The following is a 22,089-nucleotide window of genomic DNA, read 5'->3' as shown; positions in this document are numbered from 1 at the left end:
TTTTTAAATATACAAACATAAAAGGCTGTTAGCTGGGAAGGCTATAAGCCTTCTCACTTTTGTCAAAATCGGCCAAAAACGAAATCTCTTGAAATTGAGCAAAAATCACGTGAAATAATCAGAATTGAACGCTGAGTCTGGTTAAGTGATTTATTTTCTCGTCAAACGGGCGGTTTTTGAAATAAACGGAAACAATGTGCTATAGGCGCACTAACTTTATGTACGGTTTTCTACGTTTTTTAAAAATAAATATAAGCCTATTTGACGTTTTTAAAAATAATATAAGCCCGATGGGATTCGTTAATTTTACGCCAAAATAAAACTTTAGCCAAAACTGAAAAAGTGGGAATGCTATATGCCTTCCTACTACTGTCATAATCTATCAGAATAGTTTTAGCTGCTACGAGATGGCGGTTGGAACTGCATGACGAATTAGTTTTGAAAACCTTTGTGGAAATAAGGTTACGTAATACTTCCGATATAACGGGGGTAAAACGGGTTGCCATACATTGCATCAGACTTAGCCATTCGCCAACCCAAGTGTGTATATGTCTTTCTTGGACAATTATTTTATTTTGCTACTATGTTTGGTAAACTGCAATTATGCCCAATATTTTTGTCTTTGCATTTTAGGTCTACTCTTAGATGATCTATACCTGATCATGTGTTCTAAAGTGATCTGCTTTCACAGCAGCTATATTTCTGCTGTGTTTTTTCCGTTGGTCTATGGTTCTGAATTGAGCCAGGTATATCTATTATGCTATGTCACTAAGTACTATAGGGAAAAGAATAACTGAAGTTGATTGAGATCTATTCTGATTCTCCTGGTATCCATCTCAACAGGTTTTTATTTGCTTTTCAACATCCATTTCATAGTGGTACATGTGGCTTTGATTAATATTACCATAATGACTGCTGAAAATGGATGTGGTACGGAAACCCAGAAATGGCATGAGTTCAACATCAAACATGGATTAGGTACTTCTCGGTTTTTTGTCTGTCGAAAAAGTATTTTTAATGCTATTATTTTGCATTCACAGAATTTTAGCAGGGGATCAAGTCAAATCTGGAAGTGTTACAGGATGGAAGAGTTGGCCTGTAGTTGAAAAAACACTGAGAGTGCATTACTGTTAAGGTATGAGGTAAAGTAATAGAGTAATGCAAATTGTCTAATGAGAAGTATCATCTTGTGTTAATAAATCCGGTACACTCCTCATAGAATCCTTCATAGTTCTGTCACAGCTAGAAGCTCTAATAATTCTGCTTCTCTGGCTAAAGAACAACTTGTCCTTTACGTTCAGAGTGTTGGTGAAGCTGGGTACTTACATGGCCCTAAAGATGTTTCACTGGGCTGGCATTGCAGCGATGAACATCATACATGGAATCTTTAGGTATGAAAGGAATTTTCTTGAAAAAATTTTGAATTTATGACGAAGCATTTCTCTTCCTTTTTGCCAACCATGTCTAATCTACAAAAAAAAATTTATCCAATAGGAAAGGATTTTCAGCATACTGGGAACACAACTATCAACAATGCAACATTCTACGGGTGCTATTTTATCATTCAAGAGCCTTATACAATGATGTTCATCTGCAATTTGTATGGCCTTTCCCAAGATTCTGCCAGAAGTTGAATGTATGAGTCATGTAAGTCACATGAGCAACAATTGAGATGCTTAACAGTGTTTTTCTTTTCTCAGTATAGGTTAATAGTAACATTGGATCTGAAAAGATTCTTGGTTGGGGCAAGATACTGAATAAATTGTAATGATTGGATGGATGACATGGCATTTCTATACTTCATTCGGATTCCCGAGATGGTATTTTATATTTAAAAAATTGAAGTGCATATCTGGGCTCCCTTCCTTTCCGTAGCCCCGTTTCCCCTTGACTCGTAATAAGCCCGTAGGGGGTCATGCCCCTACTGTACGGTATATATAAAAATAACATATACCGAGGTTTGGAGGGCTCTGGCCGGAAAGGGGACGTGGGAGTCCGCTTAGTCCGATGATGTGTTCACGGAGGGCGACGTGGTTACCCACAAATCCGAACTAAAGGTTAATCGCTCCTGTAAAAATGTTCCAAATCTTCAGCTCTTCTTCCGGCTTCTCTTAGCCAATCACCGGGTAATCTCCCCGGTGGGTCAACAAGGCAGTGTCTCCCCCTGCCTGGGTTGACGGCAACTTTTGAAAGGGCTATTGTGCCTTTTTAAAGTTGCAAAAATAATTCAAATGTGCAGAGAATTGTCAATAAAATTTTTTTTTATAAAATATTTTTTCCAAATTAATTCTTTCATTGTCTGTGTTCGCTGTGTTCACACATTACATTTAACAACTTATTTTTTTCTTTAGCTTGCTCAATTCACCCTGTGTTTTTGCTACCTTTGATGGTAAGCATTGTTTCCATTAGTTTATCGTTTATCTGTAAGATATTCAATTATTATTTATTACACTCTTTGAATTCTTCAACTTAGATTCAATGAACAACGTGTAATATCTGGATATTTTCTGAAGTAATTTTGTATTTGTATTTAATTTGACTCGTATGGGAACCGATCTCCAGACATTCAGCGTGCAACGCCGATGCTCTAACACTGAGCCACGAGATATACATGAATTTTTTATTATTGCATATCATATGTTATCGTCTAGGATGTTTATGCAGTCCTTCACAAGTATATGTTTATCTGTCTATAGCTCTCGTAAGGTCCATAGCTCTGTGGCAGAGTCTGTAGCTGTGATATCTGTTACCCTGGGTTCAAACCTCAGTAGATGTTTAAAAATGAAGCAAAATTAATGTAGAAAAGAATTTTGCAGTATTGCATTTGAGTTTTATTCTAACTGTAAATGCAAGTCCGCAAGTGACTAGAAAAAAGCCAACTTAACGTAATATGATTCATGGCTCATTGGTAGAGCATCGGCGCGGTATGCCAAACATCCAGGGTTCGATCCCTGGATAATAATTGAATGCTTACAGATAAACGATAAACCAATGGAAACAATGCTTACCATCAAACCTGGCCCAATGCTTAACATCAAAGGTGACAAAAACCATAAACGTGAATTGAGCAAAGTAAATAAAGAAATAAGTTAATAAATGTAATGTGTGAACACAGACAATGAAAGAATTAAATTTTGGAAAATATATTTTATAAAAAAAAATTTTATTGACAATTCTCTGCACATTAGAATTATTTTTGCAACTTTAAAAAGGCACAATAGCCCTTTCAAAAGTTGCCGTCAACCCAGGCAGGGGGAGACACTGCCTTGTTGACCCACCGGGGAGATTACCCGGTGATTGGCTAAGAGAAGCCGGAAGAAGAGCTGAAGATTTGGAACATTTTTACAGGAGCGATTAACCTTTAGTTCGGATTTGTGGGTAACCACGTCGCCCTCCGTGAACACATCATCGGACTAAGCGGACTCCCACGTCCCCTTTCCGGCCAGAGCCCTCCAAACCTCGGTATATGTTATTTTTATATATACCGTACAGTAGGGGCATGACCCCCTACGGGCTTATTACGAGTCAAGGGGAAACGGGGCTACGGAAAGGAAGGGAGCCCAGATATGCACTTCAATTTATGAAAAATTTAATACCGTTTTTAAATGAGAATCTGAATGAAGTATGGAAATTCCATGTAGTGTATCCAAACATAATAATTTATTCAGGACCTTGCCCCAAACAAGATACCTTTTCAGATCAAAATTTATTGTTCATCTATAATAAGACAGTAAAACACTATTAGGCATAAAAACTCTTAATTCATATATATAGTTCATACCTTATATGATTCGTGAGTTGATTGCGAGCATATTCTTCTGTCAGAAGCTTCGGAAGAGACATTTACGATTTTCGTTTACGCCACCATGGATGCTGGTAGACTAGACATTTAAAGTTAAGACACTTTGCCCAATTCCAACAGTTTTGATTCTTACTTGTAAGTTGTTATTGCACGAGAATGCAGTGACGAAATCCGCGGCCTTTTTGCTGTTGACAAAAAGGATAGTCTTGGCACCACCGTGATCTTGTAAAACTTCGATCAGCTTAGCTCTCTTATCTCTTTTCGAGCACTGAAAAAATAGCTGTTCAACACCCGGGTTGGTGCCACCGACAATGCCTGTTGTGACGAATATGTAGTCTTCCATGTACGTCGCAGCCAGCTCTTGCACTTCATCTGGGAATGTAGCCGAAAACTTACAAACACGACGGATTCCCTACAGAGAAACAAATAGTATTACATCAGTCAAGTCTCATACTCAAAAGCCATCGAGGATATATTTTCGGATGCATCGTTGGATGATTGATAATTTTTTCAACATTGGGACCGAAACCCATATCAAGCATTCGATCAGCTTCGTCGAAAATTTAAAACCTGACTCCCGAGAAGTCAAATACTTCACGGTCGAGAAAATCACTGAATCGCCCCGCGGTCGCGACAAAAAATATTGCACCCAGCTTGAAGATTTGACCGCTGATGGCTCGTGAGAGTTCCTCCATATATAATCACAGACTTTAAAACCGAACTGTAGGAGAATTTACACGTCTCGCGGTGAATTTGAATGGCCAATTCACGAGTGGGTGCGACAATTACAACTTCTGGCTTTTGCCCCATGGCATGAGACGCACCAGCAACACCTTGTTCCAACAATATGTTCATAAACGGTACCAAGTACGCCGCCTGCATGAAAAAATGTAAAATTTTAGATGACTTAATCAACGAATATCACGAAGGGTTTGTTGAGTACCTTAGATGCAATTGGACCTTTTAGTAGTCGCAATCACCGGCATGCCCACTTAAAATTACTTTTACTTCAACTTACCCAGTTCATACCGACCCATTCGAATCAAGTCAGTACGAGGGCATCAAGGTTTCAAAATTACACACCGTTAATTAGTTGGATTACCGTTTTTCCGGAGCCCGTGACCGCACAAGCAATTAAACCTCTTTTGGCAAGAATAACTACAACTGAAGCTTTCTGAACAGATGTTGGTTTTATGTAGCCAGAATTCTTAATGTTTTGAAGTAGTAGTTGTGCAGGACGGCTTCTTCGAATGATGTTATGTATTGAAGTACATCTTTTCCTGTAGCCTAAAGCAAACACAATATATATTTTAAAAAAAAATAAAGTTTCGAGAAATGGCTTACATGGAGGATGACTTTATAAAAATTGTTAAAGCGTTCTCACATAGACAATGCCCTTAAATAGTTCCTTTTCATCGCATGTCACAGCTTCTGGAATGTATTGCTCATGTGCCTTTCCATCTTCCGTCAATTCACTGAAGAGATTCGGGCAGCCTTTCGAGGTGTGGTCAGCTTCATTACACTAGGAGTAAAACAATGAACACTGGAACATAAAATATTTTTGTGAAGATATAATTGATGTTTACATCATAACCATTGCTGCCACTAGTGCTTCCTCCTTGAGGAAAATCCCTTGCTATATTGCCCTCTTCTTCGTTAAAAATGAGCGCTAAAAATGATGTTTTTTTAGTTTTTTGTTTATCTCATGGCAGGTACGACTTCCACCACCGCCGCGACCCTCTCGTGGACAATCCTTCGACAAATTTCCCGCTTCCCCATACTATAAAAAGCACCAAGAAGTTAAGTTCGAACACATGTGTCGATATTTTCATCTTACTTTGTGACGTCAACGGACCATTACCGCCGCCCCCACCAGCTTGTGGACACTGGCAAAATGTCCTTCACACTGTTAAATAAAACCACAGTTTAAAGTAATCACACTAGGAATAAAAGAAAACACTTACCTTGTGACCCTGGACAGAAAAAATGTAGAACAGAATGAAACAAATAAGATTATATAGAGAGGTCAAGAAGTAAAATCTAGCGAGGACGGTCTATCTAGCGAGTAAAGGTAGACAGCAGACTACACGCGTTAAGCCAATCTAAAAATATGCCTGAAAAAAAAAACTGTCCGATGAGCCACGGTTTAAGGCGCCTCTTGTGGACGCAAAAGTCATTACGAGAAATTTTATCCGCCACAATCTAAATGTTTTTAAACATTTAAAGTACTTATCCAAATGAAAGTTTAACTTAAGAAAATTAATATGTTTGAGTAATACAAAGACGTTATTGTGTACTATTTTCACATTGCAACACCCAATAATGACTTTATATTACTCAAACATATTATTAATACCTAAAACAAGCAATTATTCTCATTGCTATTAGAATTACATTCATTATAATTGCTGCAGCACAAAATGGAAAGTTAATAGTTAATAGTAATAATAATGAAGTTAAGTAAGTAGAATATAATAAAATAATTATTGTATAGTTATATTTTAATGAAATAATGTTATTAATTAAAAAATTATATATTTATATGGCTAGAATTCGTAAAGTTGTATTTAAAAAATTAAGTAGGAATCTGGCCGATAGATGGCCATAGCTGTAAAAAGAAAAAAAAGGCCGAAATTTTTTTTTTTGGGTAAAACGGATTGCCATACTATGCATGTAAAGCATGCGAAAATAAAATTACAAATATAGTTGAAGTTAGATCATGCGTAATCGCTTAACACACATTCAAAATTACAAATCGTGTATTACACCTATAAACAAGGAAAATGAACAAACGAATGTTTTTGAGGTTTAATTCCGCTTATGAATTTTCCGTTTTCGTTTAAAATGTGACATCAAGTTAACTTAAAAATTATTCGATATGGGGAATACCTAGAAAAAAAAACTTTCAGTTAAAAAAAAAAGAAATAATAACATTCGAAAACTGACCTTTCCGTTTAGAGTAAAAGATAATGACACATATTTCCTAGTGATCAGCGAAAGTATCTCGTCCTTCAAGGGGTGGCGCTCGATAATGTTGACTATTTCATTGGCAGAAAGACCAAGTAGATCTGCTCACATAAAAACAGATGTTATTCAAATTTCATTTTTCTGCACAACGAATAACGTACCATCAGCCTCATGAACACTGCTTCGGGAGATTGCAATAGTATCTGCGGTCGGGTTTGTCTTCGGAGAAACAGAACTGGTATTGAGTAAAGTTGGGGTTTCGCTACACGAATGCGATTCCCCGAGATCGCTAATAATCTCATCACTAACTTCCGTAGTCTCAGAATTTACTAGGGCGCAAGAGTTTTTCTCATTGTTGTTCATGTGGCTCGAGAAAAGCATTTCAGGACTGTCATCTAGAAAACAAGTGGCAGAGTTTCGAATTTGCATTAAAAATTGGGAAAATTTTAAAAATATTACCTATGATCTGACCGTTTGGAGAAGAATCCGGTGTCTTAATGGATTCCTCGACTTTTTGCTCCTCAAGCGATTTGACCAATTCATCTGTGTTAACCACTGGTTCCGATTCCACGTTTCCGGTATCTGTTGGGCTAATAGCTTCAATGTCGACACCTTCTTCTTCATGAGATATTTGAGAATCTGTTCTTGCAATAGATTTTCGTGCAAAATGGCTCTCCAGAAACTGTTTGATTGTTTCGTGTTGAGGAAGTTTAAAATCAAGTCCTTTGATGTCAGTCTCAGACAATGCACAGAAGTCTCCGATAGTGCGAACACCAAGTTTCTCCAGGACAGTCAAAATTGGGCCTTTCGATGTCGGCGACGTCACTCGATCGACGATCAGCGCCAACGAGTCGATACAATCGGTAGCTGCTGGATAAATAGCTGTTTCTTGTATTTCTTCGGGAACTTCGATATCCTGTGGCTCAAGGATTTCGTTGGTAGCATCTCTGTCGGCTCTATGAAATGAAAAAATATATATTTATGTATAAACATAAGCATCTATGACCAAAAGTTAAGAACATCATTTAACGGATAAACAAAACGCGAATATTAGTAATTAACTTCATAATATACAAACATTGTCAATTTGCTGCTTTCTTGTTCATTAGCTAGGGAACAAGAATCCGGGGAGGGTTCGTCAGTGGTGGGCGAGCCGCGCAAGGTATCAGCTGGAACGCTATCATTGCTGATGGAAACAACTTCATTAGCTGGAGCATCCTGGAAAAAAAAACACATTTCAGACAAAATTCAGGCAATCAAACGTGTAAACGAGTACTTCTAAACATTTAGAAGCATTTTCGATGGAGACTGACGACTCAATTTCCTCTTTTAAACTGGGTTCTTCGCTAATCAATGAATTATCATAGGTTGTTATCAGTGATCGACGTGTACGAGCCCTGGATAATTTTTTTTTTATTGGCGATATTTTGACGCTATGAGACACCTCCGGGTCAGCAAAGCTAACACGACGAGCTTTGCATGCGCTGGATGCGGGTGAATATGAACCTTCTCCTACCTCTTCAGAATCTTCTACTATGGCACGTTTTTTTAGTATGCCCGTGCTAGGACTAGCGTAGGGCGAGTACGTGCGCGGTAGCCATGGAGCAGTTCGAGCAGGAGATCCTTCAGGAGTTACCACAAGTTCCCCCATTGAAGTGTTACAAATTGGTGAGTCTCCTATTTCTTTCGGAGGAGAATCCGTTTTCTTAGACTTTTTGCTAGGAGGTTCATTGTGAATTTTGCGGGAGAGCTCCAGAATATGGGCACCTCGTTTTCCAGTTGTTGGTGACGGGCCGACACTCTTGGGAACAGTTCCCTTTTTCGTTCGCAAACTGAACGACTTTATCAAGCTCTTTAATGGAACTAAAGGTAATTTCTGCTGAAGGGTTTCAGGATGCGCAGAACCAATGAGACCTTCAGTGTTATTATTTTCTAATACAGGAACATCGATCGGTGTTTTCCTGAAAAAAAAAAAGAAAAGAATTTAATTTTTCTGTTTGGTAATTTGAAACATTTAAAAATATATATATCGTACAATGGTTCAGTTATACGAGTACAAGGCATCGTATCCACGACCATCACTTCTTCAACTAACTGGCCAGTACTCTGCGAAGTAAGTTCGTTGGAATCCGTTGGACAAACTTCTACACCATCTTTGTTCACATTGGAGGTCTGGTCGACCACAACTTCGGCAGCGGCTAAGAAATTTTCTTTCAATTCCTCCTTACAATCAAGGGATATCTCAGTTGGCAGCTCTTTTTGTTTCTCGGACACAGTGCTATCCTCTACCACACTTTCGTCACTGTCGATCCAATCTTTTACGAGAGCGTCACTAACAGATTTGGGTTCTTCTGCCACACACTCAACATGGCTGGGCTTTTCGATTTCGGAAGCTGTGCCTTCATCGGAGCAGGTATCAACCGATGAAGTTTTTGCATCATTCGGCTCATCAGACACGCTTGACACTACAGGGTGAGAAAGTTTAGCCCCGTCATCTGCAGATTCGATTGTCTGGACGTTTCCTAAGGAGCTTGACGGGAAACTTGAAATTTGCATCACTTCAGAATCAATCGAACCATTTTCTTTATTGTGACTTTCTTCCACAGGGGATTCCAAGCTATTTTCTTGTTGACGGTTGGCTTCAGGTTTACTAAAAGTGGCATTTTTCTTGAAACCCCGTTTTTTTGACGCAGGTCCAGGGCGTTGAAACGCTTCTGGACATCTATCAGAGAAACGTGAATGTTAAACGTGAAGGAAAAAGAAATTGTAATTATAAGAATAAAATAATGAAGATTCTTACTCTTCAGTTGATGATGGAGATTGGGACGAAACAGTTGAAGCAGGCAAGGATCGACGAAGTGATCGGCGGGATGGCAACTTGCACATAGTGACACTGACCTTGCTTCTCAATTTTGAATCTTTCTTAAAGAATTCATTGACAGAAGTTGGTTGGTCTAAATTTCCCGGACCTTGTGCAGATGTAAAGGATTAATGAACGCAGGCAGAAATAAGGTAAATGCATCATACCAACAACTGGGTTTTCATTGCCGGGCAATTCATTCAACACTTCTGCTTGTTGTAAAATGACTGGAGGTTCAAGTAACGCATCTTCTTCTCTCACTATTGTCACGTTAGAAACAACAGATGGAACTGGAGTATCATTTACAGATTGAGTATCCATGGAATCGGTAGTTTGACTACTCTGAGACAAATCATTATACATGGCGGGTACGCCACAAGTTGCGCGTCTCTTGTCACGCATCACCTCTTTTTGGTGCTCCGTCAACACACGTTTTTTCTGAAAGTACAAATGACACATTATACCACAGATCACAAATTGCATGTCTCTTAAAGTACCTTTTCTGGTGTTTGAATGACAACAAAATCGTCCAATGGTTTAGATTTTTGCTTGTTCTTCGTCAGTAGATTCCGTTGAATCAACGGCGCGAATATTTTACAAATATTATTATGTTTGCGCAATTTCTGAACATTCGGGGCCTTTACTGCAGCGGATGGAGGACCAAATATTCCATTAAGAATTTCCGTCACTTCTTTGGAAAGGGTGTTTACTGGAAAGCATGATTTTACTGCTCCCATGAATAAATCAAGTTCTTTTTCAACTTTCAATTCGTCCACGAACATAGAAAGAAAGTTTCCGAGCAAATTCAAACATTTTTGTCGATTCTACAAACAAAATTCAATGTTAAAATAGTTGGTTTAGTTAAATTATAAAGTAGGTTACTCACCTCTTCGACATTGGCAAGCTTTAGCCATGATTCTGCCCAGCTTTGGATCCACGAAGAGATTTCTTTAAAATACAAGGGTAATTCTGAACGAAGAGCCGATAGCACAATGTGAGTACACGGTTCTACAGCGTCAACCTCATTTGCGCCTCGCGGATATAACACTTTTTCTACGATAGAAGAATCTTGTTTGGCCCATGTAGACAACAGTGTAGACCAAGGATGAAAAAGACATTCATTCGAGTGGATACGGGGCCACGTAAGAGGAAGTAAAAGAGACTTTACGTTTGCATTATGCAAGTCAATGACATGGCTTTTGGAAATTAAAGCCCTAGCGAACAGTATCCACAATTCTGTTGAGGCTGATTTGGAAGCTTCATCTGGTGTACGGTATAAGCTTTCAAGAGTATTCATGATTTTTGATGTAAATTTCGCCACGTTCCAAATAATACCAGCTTCGAAGAACTGCGTGAGAAAACGAACAAATGGGTGCGCAGGAAGAGGCTCATTTTCAACGAACCAATGTAACAGAACATCCATATTTTCCGTCATAAGTTCTGTGAGAAGGGAAAAGCTGAAGGCGGCCGTAATCACGTCGAAGACCACCTCCATTAACACTGGTTTGGAGGTGATTGTTTCCACAAGAGACAAGATGAACACCTTCAATTGTTCCCTTTGATCCGTGGAGCTACACCGTTCGATAATACTTTTTATAGCTTTTCCGTAAACTCCGGCTGTGTTATCAGTCTTTGGTTTCAGGTTTAATGTAAGCAGCACCCATTGACTGAAACTCTCGACATTTGCGCAGAAATCTTCGGAATTGAGAAAAGGATATGAACGGAGCAGTTCCACATTACCAATTGCCGGACTTTTGAATTCGGTTTCAAGTGAGAGAATTCCAGCTAAAACGGTAGTTGCCAGTGGTAAAATGTTAGTAAAGACGAAGGCCGTTCCTTTAGTTGTTTGTTTTCCATCCTGAACGCCAAAGCAGAAGTGGAGAAGAGGCAATGTCACTTCTTGAAAGCGAAGAGTAGCGTCAGGTCCCAGTCTATTCAGCAAATGCCACCAAAGTTCTATTTTTGTTATAGAGAAATCTACAGTGCGGGTATCCGTAGATTTTAACGGCACCAAAACGAGTTTTATTCTCTTGGAGTTGTTCAGGACAGCGGGATTCAGTGCGAAGCAATCGATTATATACTTCCAATGTTCCAGTGCGCACTGTCGATATACTGGGTTTTTACATTTCAAAGCACTTTCTTCTATTTTAAGCAGTTCATTCAGTAATGTAACCGAATCGTGTAACTGAGTGCCAAAAGCTTGTATGAGGAAACTCCAGATTTTCAGGCTATCGGCAGACTCGCCTGAGACTAGTTGCGACAGAACACCATAATACTTGTTCCTTAGGAGGGTTTGAAATGACGAATCAAGAAGTTTTCTTTTTGCTATGCTGGCTGTGAATGGCTCAAGGCATGCAAGCGAAAGTTCCCGAATACGATCAGCTTCATTAAATAGCCATGGAAGGGCTGCCGAAAGCACTGTAGTCAAGTTTCTTGAAAAAAATCCTTCGTTTCTCAAGCCTATGTTTCGTAGGGCATTTAAAGATTCACAAACTGTGCTCAATGATGTAACAGGGGGATTGTCTTCTAGAAATAAACAAGCTGCCTGAAGCATTTTTTTCAAATGGGATTCTTGAAGCTGGACATCAAATTGAAGGTTGGCAAGGCTCCACATTAACTTTCTTGATAGGTTTTTTTCAGAAACTTTGCAAAGTTTTTTCGTTAGCACTTCAATGACTAATGCCTGCTTTTCCAAGGGCAATTTAACTACTTGCAGCAAACCTCCCAAAAAACCTAGTGCAGCCAACACCAAGTTATCATTTCCAGTTGAGATATCCTGAAGTGTAACAGGTATGGCAACAGAATGAAGGATATCATTGCATGTTTCATCTTTAAGAAAGGAGCTCTTGGCTCCCAACCTAGCATAGAAAATTATAGTACCATTAAAAAAACTTTAAGGAATATTACAAAAACTGTATCATATATAATAAATATTGATCAAAAAAGGAAAATTGCAATATTCAATTAAAACTGAAGTGGGAAAACAAAATAAACAACCTTGTTTGTCTGACATTTACTTGACATTTCAAATGAAGAGGAAGAAATACTACCCTCTTAGCTTACACTTACTGTGTCAGTGTTTCATAAATTGTTAAATGGGATTTAGGGTTCTTTTCGTTTTTCAGATCTGAAACACTTTTCATAAGTGATGCCATTGCAACCTTTGTTGGAGATTTAACCACAGCCATCTATTAAGAATAACATAGAAGAATATTCAATATAACGATAGTGAAACCCATAAAACGATTAAAATAATGTACCTTATAGGCAAGGGTTAAAGATGTATTAAAAGAAAAGTCGTCTTTCTTACGACTTGCACACTTTGTTGTTAATGTTCTAGTTATCTGTACGTTAACACTTCAAAAACAGGATTTTTGTCTAAATACCGCATAGATCTCAGGTAGGTTGTCACATTCGTGCCGACGGAGTTATTGTGCGATGTATTTATTACACGACTTAAGATAGGAGTTCCTTCGTTCGTGAAGGCGGGAATCACAACACAGAGCTAGATGTTGCCAGTTTTGCAATCGAGACGGCAAGATGAAGGGGAAGGGGAACTAAACCTAATCAATAATTATTTGGGCTATACCAATTAATTCATCAAAGAAAATCTCACGATGCATTTTTATAAGCGGAAAGATAATGCAAAAAGAAAAGAAAAATGCGATGACATGGAGAAAAAATATAGTCCACATTTCTGCTCCTAGATGGCAGTTAATTGTGTAAACAGGACCGCAATTCTTTCGTAGTTTTCTTTACTATTTTAGGTTAGTTTCATAATGATCAGTTTCCGATTAATATGGTCAAATTACTTCTTGTATTAAGAATTGGCTGCCAAAGATACAGTAAACTCTGTCAATGCTGTTGGTTTCGTAGTCCATGTGGGTAAGATGTTTATGCGGACTTTTTCCCACATTTGAACGTAGTCCGTACATAATCGTTTGACTTGGTTATAGGTCATGGTTTGAATGTCAGTGCGTCGCTCTTTTAAATGCATCGGCAAATCATCAACTTGAAATTTGCTGAGGAGAAAGAGAAATTTTTTAAACAGATTTTTCTTGCAAATGTCAAGATGGCATGATGATTGGTTCTGAGTTTTTTTGGTTACTCCTTGTTTCCTTCCTTCCACTGCCACTTCCAGTTGTTTCACAGGACATGCACACCAAATTATACTAGACGGGCAAGGTTGCACTTGGCAGTTTTCATCATCTATCTGCTTGCCAAATCTGAAATTGAGCTGAGATTGACTTATTTCTGGTTTATGCTGCATAAATTTAGTATTCTGAATTTGGTTGACTGCACTTTCAAATCTGGTGATTAAAGCACGTTCCATGACAGATTGGCTAAAGTGGCATTTTCCTATGATGATATGAGAAACGTAAACTGGCTTTGAGAGAAAATTCATCAAGAGGGATCCTTGAATGCCCAAGATATTCCACTTTGCCAGCTTATCACTACAGGACATTGAAAGCGTTTGATCACCTCTTCCTGGTTTTGTTCGCAGAGCTCCAACAATGTGGTGATCAATACCAGGATGTTTGAGGTCCTGAAAAAAGTATTAAAGACAAATTGATAAAATAGGACTTCAGCAAATTTCAACACATACAAGTTATTTATGGTTACCTGAGGCCCACCTTCTACACATTTTGCCCCAGTCCGATGAACATCTTGAATTTCAAGTCTTGGCAGTTTTAAAGGGGGTTCTTCATCACGATGCGATATGCTGCCATTGGTTGGCTGCAATACTTCTTCTGTACAGCCTGATTCAGTTTTCATGGGTTCTTTTACAATTATGGATGCATCCCCACATGGTGTATGGCTGGAGAAAAATAGGAATGAAATTTCTTCTTTCTGAGTAAACTTTCTTGTCTTTGGATCTACAACAAAAATATCACTTTCTTTCCCAGATGCAGCCATTTCCATGTGGTGATATAAATATCGAAGAAAACCTCTTCTGGCTAAAATTTCAGCATGACTATCATTTAACAGGTCACCATCATGTGAAAGTTTGCTCTGTCCAACACATTTGGAACCTGTTCCCATAGAAACAACTTTGAGTGAAAGATTTGAATTTACTTTTTTTGCAGTCCTTTGGACGAATGCAGCTACTATGGTCCATTCTCTTCCTTGCAGAGGTTTGCCTTTCTTGGGCAGATTGTCAAAATGGCTGTAACAAAGACGAGCGACTTGATCTGCCAACGATTTGCTGCCTGTGGACGCATTCATTTTCTTAAGATGAGAAAGCGATTAGCAATACCCTGAATGCATTTCTTTCAAGATTCGAGTGTTTTACCTTAATAACAAATCTGCCGAAATTCGAAGTCTTTTGTTGTAGCGGCACCAGATGGCGTGCTTGGATCTATCCGTTTGAACATATTTACATCGTTGCCCAGAAAACTGTAGTTGATTTAGGATACTGTTGAAAACAGATTAACAAATTTTTATAATTGAAAACAACTCATTTTTGCCAAATAATGTTTCCTTAGGATCGCTTTCATTGATGAATGAAAGGACGAATCACGTTTCGCTGGTTGGTGGTTATCTGACTGCATATTTTTGATTGCCAGAAATTTTAAATGAAAAATACGATCAAGATTTTCCAATTAATAAGAAGGTATTTAAGAGTCATTTTTTATCAATGACACTAGTTAAAATCAAGTTAAATGTTTCAAGTTTCCTTGGGAGAAAAAGGTAGACGGTATAGCAGGGATTGGAGGCTAGTGATATATACTAACAGTTATTGACGAAAAATAAAATGATTTCTAGTTATGTTACCGGAAACTGCTTTCAAATGAATCTTCAAACGACGGAACCGAAAAGACAAAGAGAACAGCATTGGCCCATTTTTCATACCAACGACCTCATACAAAGTAACGGACAACATGGGGATGTTGTGGTACCACAGACCTCACAGTAAAACTGGAACTTTTGAACCAAAGGCACAGAATTCCTACGATCGCTTTTTACTATTCATCCTTTCCCTGCTTTGTTTCACGTTGAATTCGGATTTTATCACTTGCTTGACCATTTCAACAGTCAGTGGAATAGAACTGCCGTTTCTCCGATAATAGATGTGGAATCTCTTCATGGTGGCGTCTGACTTATTGAAAATGCAACTTGAAAAGCAAACGTTTAAGTATTCTTAGCCGCAAATTATCTTCACCTATTATGGCAGCTTTATGTTCCTCTTTCATCCATTTAGAACTGCTTGATGACAGATAATCTTCGGTGAACATGTCCCGCATTAGATGTCGGATAAATGATGTGACGGACATGTTTTCAGAAAGTCTGTCAAGGACCCTTTCATCAAACGGAAGCGAGTCCTATAGCGAACAACATCCATTTCTACTAATAATTACAACAGAAAAACACAGGAAATATTACCACGTAATGTCCGTTCACATGTAAGCGTTTGGCCACCTTTGTCTCTTCTTTATTCCCCACCTTTGCCTTCGCCCTTGCCTCCATTTTTGTCTTGATCTTTTTCATCGAGGGGAATCCCACATTTTTTCTCGTCAGTACAGGGCGTAGGATGGCGGATTTTTTAACCATAGCTTGTCATTTACAAAGAGAATGAAAAATCTAGTCACAATGAAGGTTTTGAACATTTCTTACCATTATTCACAAGCTGGTTTTTCAACTGATTGAATTCAAGTTGTTTGATATTTAGCTGAAGCTGCAGCTGATGGATAATGTTCTTTTGTAATAAAAGTTCTTTTTTTAAGTTTGGCCACTGTTGTGGCAGAAACTGCTCAATGAGTGATAAATCATATTCAGAAAATTCTCGGCACGTTTCGCACTCAGTTAACGAAGACGACATATGATGTCTAATGCTGGACTTGTAAACACATACATCATGGCACATACATTCCGGGTGGTTACAATGCGTTAATGGCGGTTTAGCTGAAATCAAGCTATCGCAAATACAACCCATATTGCAAAATCGCTTCTCGCATTCGTCTAGAAATTGCCGCTTATTTAAAATTTCTCGACGAGGTACCTCTACATAAAATATGAGAATGGTCGCATTATGTGCTGCATGAAATTACTGGAATGTACGTACCATAGTCTTCGCAATAAGGTTCCACTGAAAGGGAGCGAAATGAAGCATCAATCCTGCCAGTACTTTCTCTCAGGAAGTCTGGAGATGATGGTCCAGCTGTTCGACAATATGACGTGTCTTTCCCTTGAGGAAGAGAATGGGAACTTGTTAGAAACGTCGCTTGATAGGATGCGCTTCTAGACACAAACTTTTCCAGGTCATCCATCGTCGTAAAAGAGCGAAACTAAAACAAGCAAAACAAAAGAGTTTTATTGAAGCAATTTCATATTTCAAATAGTGTCCGACTCCGGTTACCGCGAAGCCATCTATTTCATCATACTCCCCGAATGTATCCACAATCTCTTCTAGTTCATTTAGATTGGGTTCACTATCTTTTGAACGATTGTCACTACTTTCATTAGAATTAATATTCTTGAAGTCAAAATACGACCCTGTAGTAAATTTACAAAAATCGAAGGAATAAGATAATAAAATAAATGCTGTTTACTGTACGTTTTTCTTTTACTACGATTACCACCAATTTCCGCGCTCGTTGAGGCCGTATCAGAATAAGAACATAAACTGTAATCGGAATGAATTGACTTTTGAAACGGAACATTGGATTCAAATGACAACTCGGCAAACGACAAATCCCTCTAAACACGAAGCGATTTAAAACAAAGCAAAATAAACAAAATCATATGAGAGGTTTGAGTTACTTCAATATTTAACTTACGATGTCGGCAGAGAGCGACAAAGAATCTTCTTTTGGAACATTATCCTCGTAGCAGGAACTTTTAAAATGTCGAATAGAACCTTGTTTGTATCCACCCCCATTCAATTCATCTTTTAGTTTTGTTGTAGGTGACGACTGTGCTGCCTTGGGTTTCATTTTCACATGTCCACGTGGCCTGGAAATACGCGAAAAAGTTTTTAATATCTCGTGAGCTAAATTTTGGTATCGATATTGAAACGCCACAAGAAAGGGAATTCTATACGACCTTAACATTCTTGGATACATATCACTGAAGAAAAGCCTTTGTTTACCACCTGGAGTGTCCTCGTGTTAGTACTCTTGCTAACAAGGAAACCTACATACTTCTTTGGGAAAAACAACTGATTCAAATGCAAGACACTTTCAGTGTATAGCTATTGTTCTAAAATGCATTCTACATTATCTCGAATAGCTCTCATTTTAAAGGCAAAATTTTACCACCTTCCATCACATAGATTATCTAGAGGCAAGTATATAGTTGTTAATAAAAATTTATACTAAAAAGTCTTCCATATCTAATATCAGCAGTTTCAACTACCAGAACAAATTTCGAGTTCTAATAAGTATGTTTAGTATGCCCCTGTTTACTTTAAGTTTAGTGTCAATGATATTTTTTTTTAGGTACTACAATATTAAGAAAACATTCCAATTTTAGCAGTACCTTCTATTCCAACAGTGTCATCAGGGATTTTTCAATATCCATGGGAAAAATACGAGGAATCGCTTTTTCCCTTGTTTTGGAATAAAATAAATATCTTAAAAATACAACAGTATACATGCAACCGTATAAACACAAGATTAATCATTTACTTACTAGGTCATCCGAGGTCGAAGAGAACTATGATTACAGTTACCTGAGTGTACGTTTGATCTCCGACGAGTACCATATGATGTGACGACAAACATTGAACTGGCGGGAAAAGCTGACATCCTACTTTTTTTTCTCCACTCTTGCCAAATTGAAACATATTGTCTAAATTAGAAAAATTATCTTAATTTCTGAATTTTCACTGTTCAATTTGAGCTACGTGTCTGAAATACTGTATATTTTGATGTTGATTTCATTAAGGTAATTCGGCCATTTTTACTGTTTTTTTTTGTTACATGGGGTTGTGGGGGGCAACATTAGAATGTTCTAAGCTCTTCAAATGCGATGGATTAACGTCTTTAAACTTTGGCAACAACATTTTCTTCAGTTTTGGAGTTCCGTTTAATTGAGATTCATATATTTTGCAGTATTAACGATCAGACGTTTCTTTTACAGGTTGTTCAGCAAAAGATGGTAATGGCTTTCGGCTTAACTAAACATTCCTTGCCTAACGTCGATATGCTCGTATACCTAAAAGAATTAAAGCAAAAAAGAATAATGCCTACATTTCAAAATAAAACTATTTTGCTGAATAATAACGTAAAATTTAACACGCGAAAAATACATAATTTCCACGGTGTCAATAAGATCTGGTAGGTTCTGAGAAGAATTTCTTTTTCCACTAGATTTAAATTTCCATTGAAAAAAAATTGACATCGCACGCGTCGTTTACTTTGACTGCATTGCAAACAATTCAGAAGAATCTGAATGGGGCGACTTTGGAAGCCGGTGAGACAGTAGATAAAATGTTGATAGCGTTGTCACAGCCTTTTGTTTTGCGCTGATGACAACGAAAAAAAGAAAAAGAAAATGTTACTGCATTAAAAAAGTACTGAAAAATAACTGCTCTTGTGTTAAACAAAACAAAGCCCTTATTTAACTCAAATAGCTTAATTAAATTACACGTAGGCCACGACAATGCATTCACAATTACAATTTACACCAATGTTGTGTTTCAAAGTTCAAAGGCTTCTTCTGTTTAAGCTACGGGTGACATTACTAAAGAAACATGCTTGGATGTTAGTTATCTGGCCCCGCCTTTTTTACTGATAAAGCATGTCGTATTCCTTAAGTGTAATCGGTTAGTCATAACTTACATAGGGTGCAATGATGTGTGTCACAGGCACCTCATCTCTATGGGTTGTCTCATCGCTTTAGTGCAATGTTTATCCCAGAAACGATGATCTGTTTCTATGGATTTCAAGGTGCTATGGGATAAGCCCTTGATTTTTATAGCGATTTTCGCATTAAGAGCCTCTATGATGATATTTAGAATACAAATGGAAATTTTCATGTGTCACCTACATAATAACGATGTAAATTGCGTAGAGATTCATATTTACTGGTATGTGCCAATACGTACCTTTTCGTTTTCATTCGTGCATATTTTGGGATTCAAAATTCTTCTATTGTTCGAAACCTTTAGCGTTTCATAGCATTTTCATAATGGGAAAATACAGGTCGTTTTTATCCTACACTAAACAAATGTTCGTTATCAATAAACAAGATTTATGTCCACGAAAGAAGACTAATTATTATGCATTGGAATACACTGCAGTGTTTGTAGTTATGTCAATTGAATTGCACAATTTACGATACCTGACGTTTAAAATTTTGGCCTGCCTTTTCTCCGTATAGCTGAACCCATTACACGAGCAATCTCAGTTGATTCACAGCGAGATCTCTCATCATGGGCGGGTAAATACAATGAACTTTAACGGTGATTCTTATCAGGAGGTAGAGAGATTCATATCCCGGCCTTTTCGAATCGATCCGAGAACAGTTGCTAACAGATCCTCCATGGAGACGGATAGAGTTAAACAATCAAAATGGTGGTAGATAATTTTCCTCAGTCACCTGGCCGCCAGTATTTTCCATACAGGGGTCACTATTCTTCATTGGACTGCTATTGGAACGAGGCCTTCCTTCCTATGGATCCATTTTTCTTCGAAGAGGATGAACCCAGGGCTACACAATCGGTTGCGGCTGATTCCAGCACTTGTTCGTCTCATCTTCCTGTTCCAGGACCAGAGGGATCTTCTTCAAACCATCTGGAAGCGTTGACCCAATGCGTGCAGAACATGATACCGGACGAGTTTCAACCAACTGTTCGGTAGGCTAAGTTCCTCGTTTTTTTTCCATTTAAAAATCTGGTTCAGGTTATGTCCGATTGGATTAAAAGTATAGTAACAAAATAAATTCTATAATTAAAAATTTAGCGTAAAGTAAATTATTATTAGGTAAGTTATTCTTGTGAAATACCACTTGAATTAACCCTATGTCGTAAAGGCTACTAGGTTTAATAGATGAAATTACTTACATTTTTAGAATGGCTTGTTTTTGTATGATTCTCGTAGGCATTCGAAAACTTGGTTTACAGCTCGGCCTAATTAGGTTTAACTAAGTAGACCTATAGCAATTTTCACTTGCGTCAGTTGCAAAATCCTTAAGTTCTTAGTTGGTTGAGTTATGAAGACGTCTCCATAATGCAATTCCACGTTTTCTTTCTTGGTTTTTTAGAACGAAAACTGGAACAATAGCGGTGAGGTTAAACATAATTGAAAACGAAGGCAAGGATTAATCAAATCCTCTCTAATAATGTTGTAATAAATCTAAACTCTAATACCTTTTTCCGATGTCTTCCTAATATGGTATAACATTAATCAAACGCTGCCGTTATTTCGTTCTAATGCCGAGAGACTGTAGTTCCTCATACCCCCAAAACACATAGGCCCGTCGGGCCATTCAAAGAGGACCTCTATGCGATGATCTCTTTAGATTTGTCCTTTATCTACCCGTAGGTTTTGAATTGCTACTTGAAATATCTTATTTAACTACTACATGAATTTAGCCTCACAACCTGTATTCAGTAAAGTAAAAGAAATGATTAGTAAAAAATATATCCGTCAATGTGTGTTTTCAATTGAAACTATACCAACATAATCAATAGGCCAGTCACCACAACCGTGATCGCAATTCAACCACCAGCGAAAAGATCTCGTAGCATCAAAACTGGACCTCGTCGGCACAAAGCTAATGCACGTGAACGACAGCGGATGCACGGCCTGAACGGAGCGCTCGACAATTTACGAAGGTATAGTATATATACACTTTTCGTATTGCTCTTTTATAATTAACAACCATCTTTATTGTTTAAAGATTAGCTCCAATTGTATCAGACAGCCAGAAACTATCGAAAATCGAGACACTGCGGCTGGCCCGAAATTACATTCAACTTCTTAGCGGCATGTTAAACGACAACAACGCCGGCCCTTCCACATGTTCACCTGCCAACACAGCAAATGTTTTAACTCGGGGATTATCCCAAGCCACCATCAATGTGATACAATCGCTTCTTGGTGTCAATGATCGCTCTTCGATCTCCATCCCAGGGCGTGGTGGAACCAATGACAATTCATTGAGCCCACGTTCAAAGGCATCGGAGAATAATAGCGCTTATCAACTCAATGATCTCTTGGTTAGCTATCATCAATGTTCGCAAAATGTTGAGACTCAGATCTGCCTGAATGAGGAAGACGAAACTCAACTGGAATCCATTATAAACCTACTGGCGCAAGAAGAGGAACAGCCGATTCTTGTAGACCCTATCGATAGCAGCTGGGCTGGCCTAGATGCTTGGGATAGTTCGTCTTTTGAATTTGATGGGCCTTCTGTAGATTTTTAGCAGCTAAAATTCCTGTACAAAGAAGAGAAAAAGAAAATAGGCTTTAAACGAAAATGTCCAGTTTACCTTAGGTTGTCTGTGTAGACTGCT

The 22,089-nt window shown here is 38.1% G+C and overlaps 4 protein-coding genes and 2 long non-coding RNA genes across 9 annotated transcripts; 1 reads left to right on the top strand and 5 right to left on the bottom strand.

Annotated features, from left to right (window-relative positions):
• Positions 1 to 4,854: 4,854 nt before the first annotated feature.
• Positions 4,855 to 5,861, bottom strand: LOC130695412 (uncharacterized). The gene is made up of 5 exons (XR_009002374.2): positions 5,767 to 5,861; positions 5,640 to 5,708; positions 5,389 to 5,582; positions 5,147 to 5,324; positions 4,855 to 5,089 (listed from the first exon to the last, which is right to left on the bottom strand). It is a non-coding gene; the product is annotated as an uncharacterized LOC130695412 (long non-coding RNA).
• Positions 5,862 to 6,549: 688 nt separating this feature from the next.
• On the bottom strand, positions 6,550 to 13,133 carry LOC130695357 (telomere-associated protein RIF1-like). Its single transcript, XM_057518477.2, has 13 exons — positions 12,890 to 13,133; positions 12,699 to 12,817; positions 10,516 to 12,487; positions 10,127 to 10,453; positions 9,797 to 10,067; positions 9,570 to 9,738; positions 8,805 to 9,491; positions 8,046 to 8,730; positions 7,848 to 7,987; positions 7,229 to 7,725; positions 6,931 to 7,164; positions 6,749 to 6,870; positions 6,550 to 6,691 (listed from the first exon to the last, which is right to left on the bottom strand). Exons 2-13 carry the CDS (start codon positions 12,815 to 12,817, stop codon positions 6,665 to 6,667), a joined length of 5,250 nt encoding a protein of 1,749 aa, XP_057374460.1. The 5' UTR covers positions 12,890 to 13,133; the 3' UTR covers positions 6,550 to 6,664.
• Positions 13,134 to 13,432: 299 nt separating this feature from the next.
• On the bottom strand, positions 13,433 to 14,912 carry LOC130695380 (tRNA-specific adenosine deaminase 1-like). The gene is made up of 2 exons (XM_057518524.2): positions 14,253 to 14,912; positions 13,433 to 14,175 (listed from the first exon to the last, which is right to left on the bottom strand). The coding sequence occupies exons 1-2, from the start codon at positions 14,853 to 14,855 to the stop codon at positions 13,450 to 13,452; spliced, it is 1,329 nt and encodes a 442-aa protein (XP_057374507.1). The 5' UTR covers positions 14,856 to 14,912; the 3' UTR covers positions 13,433 to 13,449.
• Positions 14,913 to 15,189: 277 nt separating this feature from the next.
• Positions 15,190 to 18,324, bottom strand: LOC130695374 (uncharacterized). 4 transcript variants are annotated; one of them, XR_009002372.2, is made up of 12 exons: positions 18,261 to 18,324; positions 18,108 to 18,177; positions 17,673 to 17,772; positions 17,408 to 17,582; positions 17,207 to 17,327; positions 16,987 to 17,123; positions 16,693 to 16,915; positions 16,245 to 16,631; positions 16,014 to 16,183; positions 15,793 to 15,952; positions 15,405 to 15,725; positions 15,192 to 15,346 (listed from the first exon to the last, which is right to left on the bottom strand). XR_009002372.2 is itself a non-coding variant. In XM_057518514.2 (11 exons), the coding sequence occupies exons 3-11, from the start codon at positions 17,690 to 17,692 to the stop codon at positions 15,580 to 15,582; spliced, it is 1,536 nt and encodes a 511-aa protein (XP_057374497.1). In that variant the 5' UTR covers positions 17,693 to 17,772; positions 18,108 to 18,177; positions 18,261 to 18,324; the 3' UTR covers positions 15,190 to 15,579. The 4 variants fall into 4 exon arrangements, 3 of the variants coding, with proteins under 3 accessions (XP_057374497.1, XP_057374494.1, XP_059352165.1); XM_057518514.2 differs by having other exon boundaries at positions 15,190 to 15,725; positions 17,210 to 17,327; XM_057518511.2 differs by having other exon boundaries at positions 15,191 to 15,725.
• A 202-nt stretch (positions 18,325 to 18,526) lies between these two features.
• LOC132088163 (uncharacterized) lies at positions 18,527 to 19,539 on the bottom strand. Its single transcript, XR_009421445.1, has 3 exons — positions 19,412 to 19,539; positions 18,880 to 19,095; positions 18,527 to 18,785 (listed from the first exon to the last, which is right to left on the bottom strand). It is a non-coding gene; the product is annotated as an uncharacterized LOC132088163 (long non-coding RNA).
• A 567-nt stretch (positions 19,540 to 20,106) lies between these two features.
• LOC130695281 (T-cell acute lymphocytic leukemia protein 1 homolog) lies at positions 20,107 to 21,999 on the top strand. The gene is made up of 3 exons (XM_057518394.2): positions 20,107 to 20,427; positions 21,265 to 21,408; positions 21,474 to 21,999. Exons 1-3 carry the CDS (start codon positions 20,144 to 20,146, stop codon positions 21,997 to 21,999), a joined length of 954 nt encoding a protein of 317 aa, XP_057374377.1. The 5' UTR covers positions 20,107 to 20,143.
• Positions 22,000 to 22,089: the final 90 nt, after the last annotated feature.

This window comes from Daphnia carinata, chromosome 7 (assembly GCF_022539665.2).
Source record: "Daphnia carinata strain CSIRO-1 chromosome 7, CSIRO_AGI_Dcar_HiC_V3, whole genome shotgun sequence".
Taxonomy (NCBI): Eukaryota; Metazoa; Arthropoda; class Branchiopoda; order Diplostraca; family Daphniidae; genus Daphnia; species Daphnia carinata.
The sequence above is the reverse complement of the archived record's forward strand: the minus strand, read 5'-3'. Positions and strand labels throughout refer to the sequence as shown.

Bases quoted from the DNA above. Each gene is read 5' to 3' on its own strand.
- LOC130695357 (XM_057518477.2), bottom strand. From the start codon at position 12,817: ATGGCTGTGGTTAAATCTCCAACAAAGGTTGCAATGGCATCACTTATG. The intron at 12,488-12,698 runs GTAAGTGTAAGC...TTTCTATGCTAG, and splicing joins ATTTATGAAACACTGACACA to GTTGGGAGCCAAGAGCTCCT. The intron at 7,988-8,045 runs GTACTCGTTTAC...TTTTTTTTCCAG, and splicing joins ATGCTTCTAAATGTTTAGAA to GATGCTCCAGCTAATGAAGT.
- LOC130695380 (XM_057518524.2), bottom strand. From the start codon at position 14,855: ATGAATGCGTCCACAGGCAGCAAATCGTTGGCAGATCAAGTCGCTCGT. The intron at 14,176-14,252 runs GTAACCATAAAT...TACTTTTTTCAG, and splicing joins GTGTAGAAGGTGGGCCTCAG to GACCTCAAACATCCTGGTAT.
- LOC130695374 (XM_057518511.2), bottom strand. From the start codon at position 17,692: ATGTATCCAAGAATGTTAAG. The intron at 17,124-17,206 runs GTAATCGTAGTA...AATTTACTACAG, and splicing joins AACGAGCGCGGAAATTGGTG to GGTCGTATTTTGACTTCAAG. The intron at 16,916-16,986 runs GTAACCGGAGTC...TGCTTGTTTTAG, and splicing joins ATGAAATAGATGGCTTCGCG to TTTCGCTCTTTTACGACGAT.
- LOC130695281 (XM_057518394.2), top strand. From the start codon at position 20,144: ATGGTGGTAGATAATTTTCCTCAGTCACCTGGCCGCCAGTATTTTCCA. The intron at 20,428-21,264 runs GTAGGCTAAGTT...CATAATCAATAG, and splicing joins GAGTTTCAACCAACTGTTCG to GCCAGTCACCACAACCGTGA. The intron at 21,409-21,473 runs GTATAGTATATA...TATTGTTTAAAG, and splicing joins GCGCTCGACAATTTACGAAG to ATTAGCTCCAATTGTATCAG.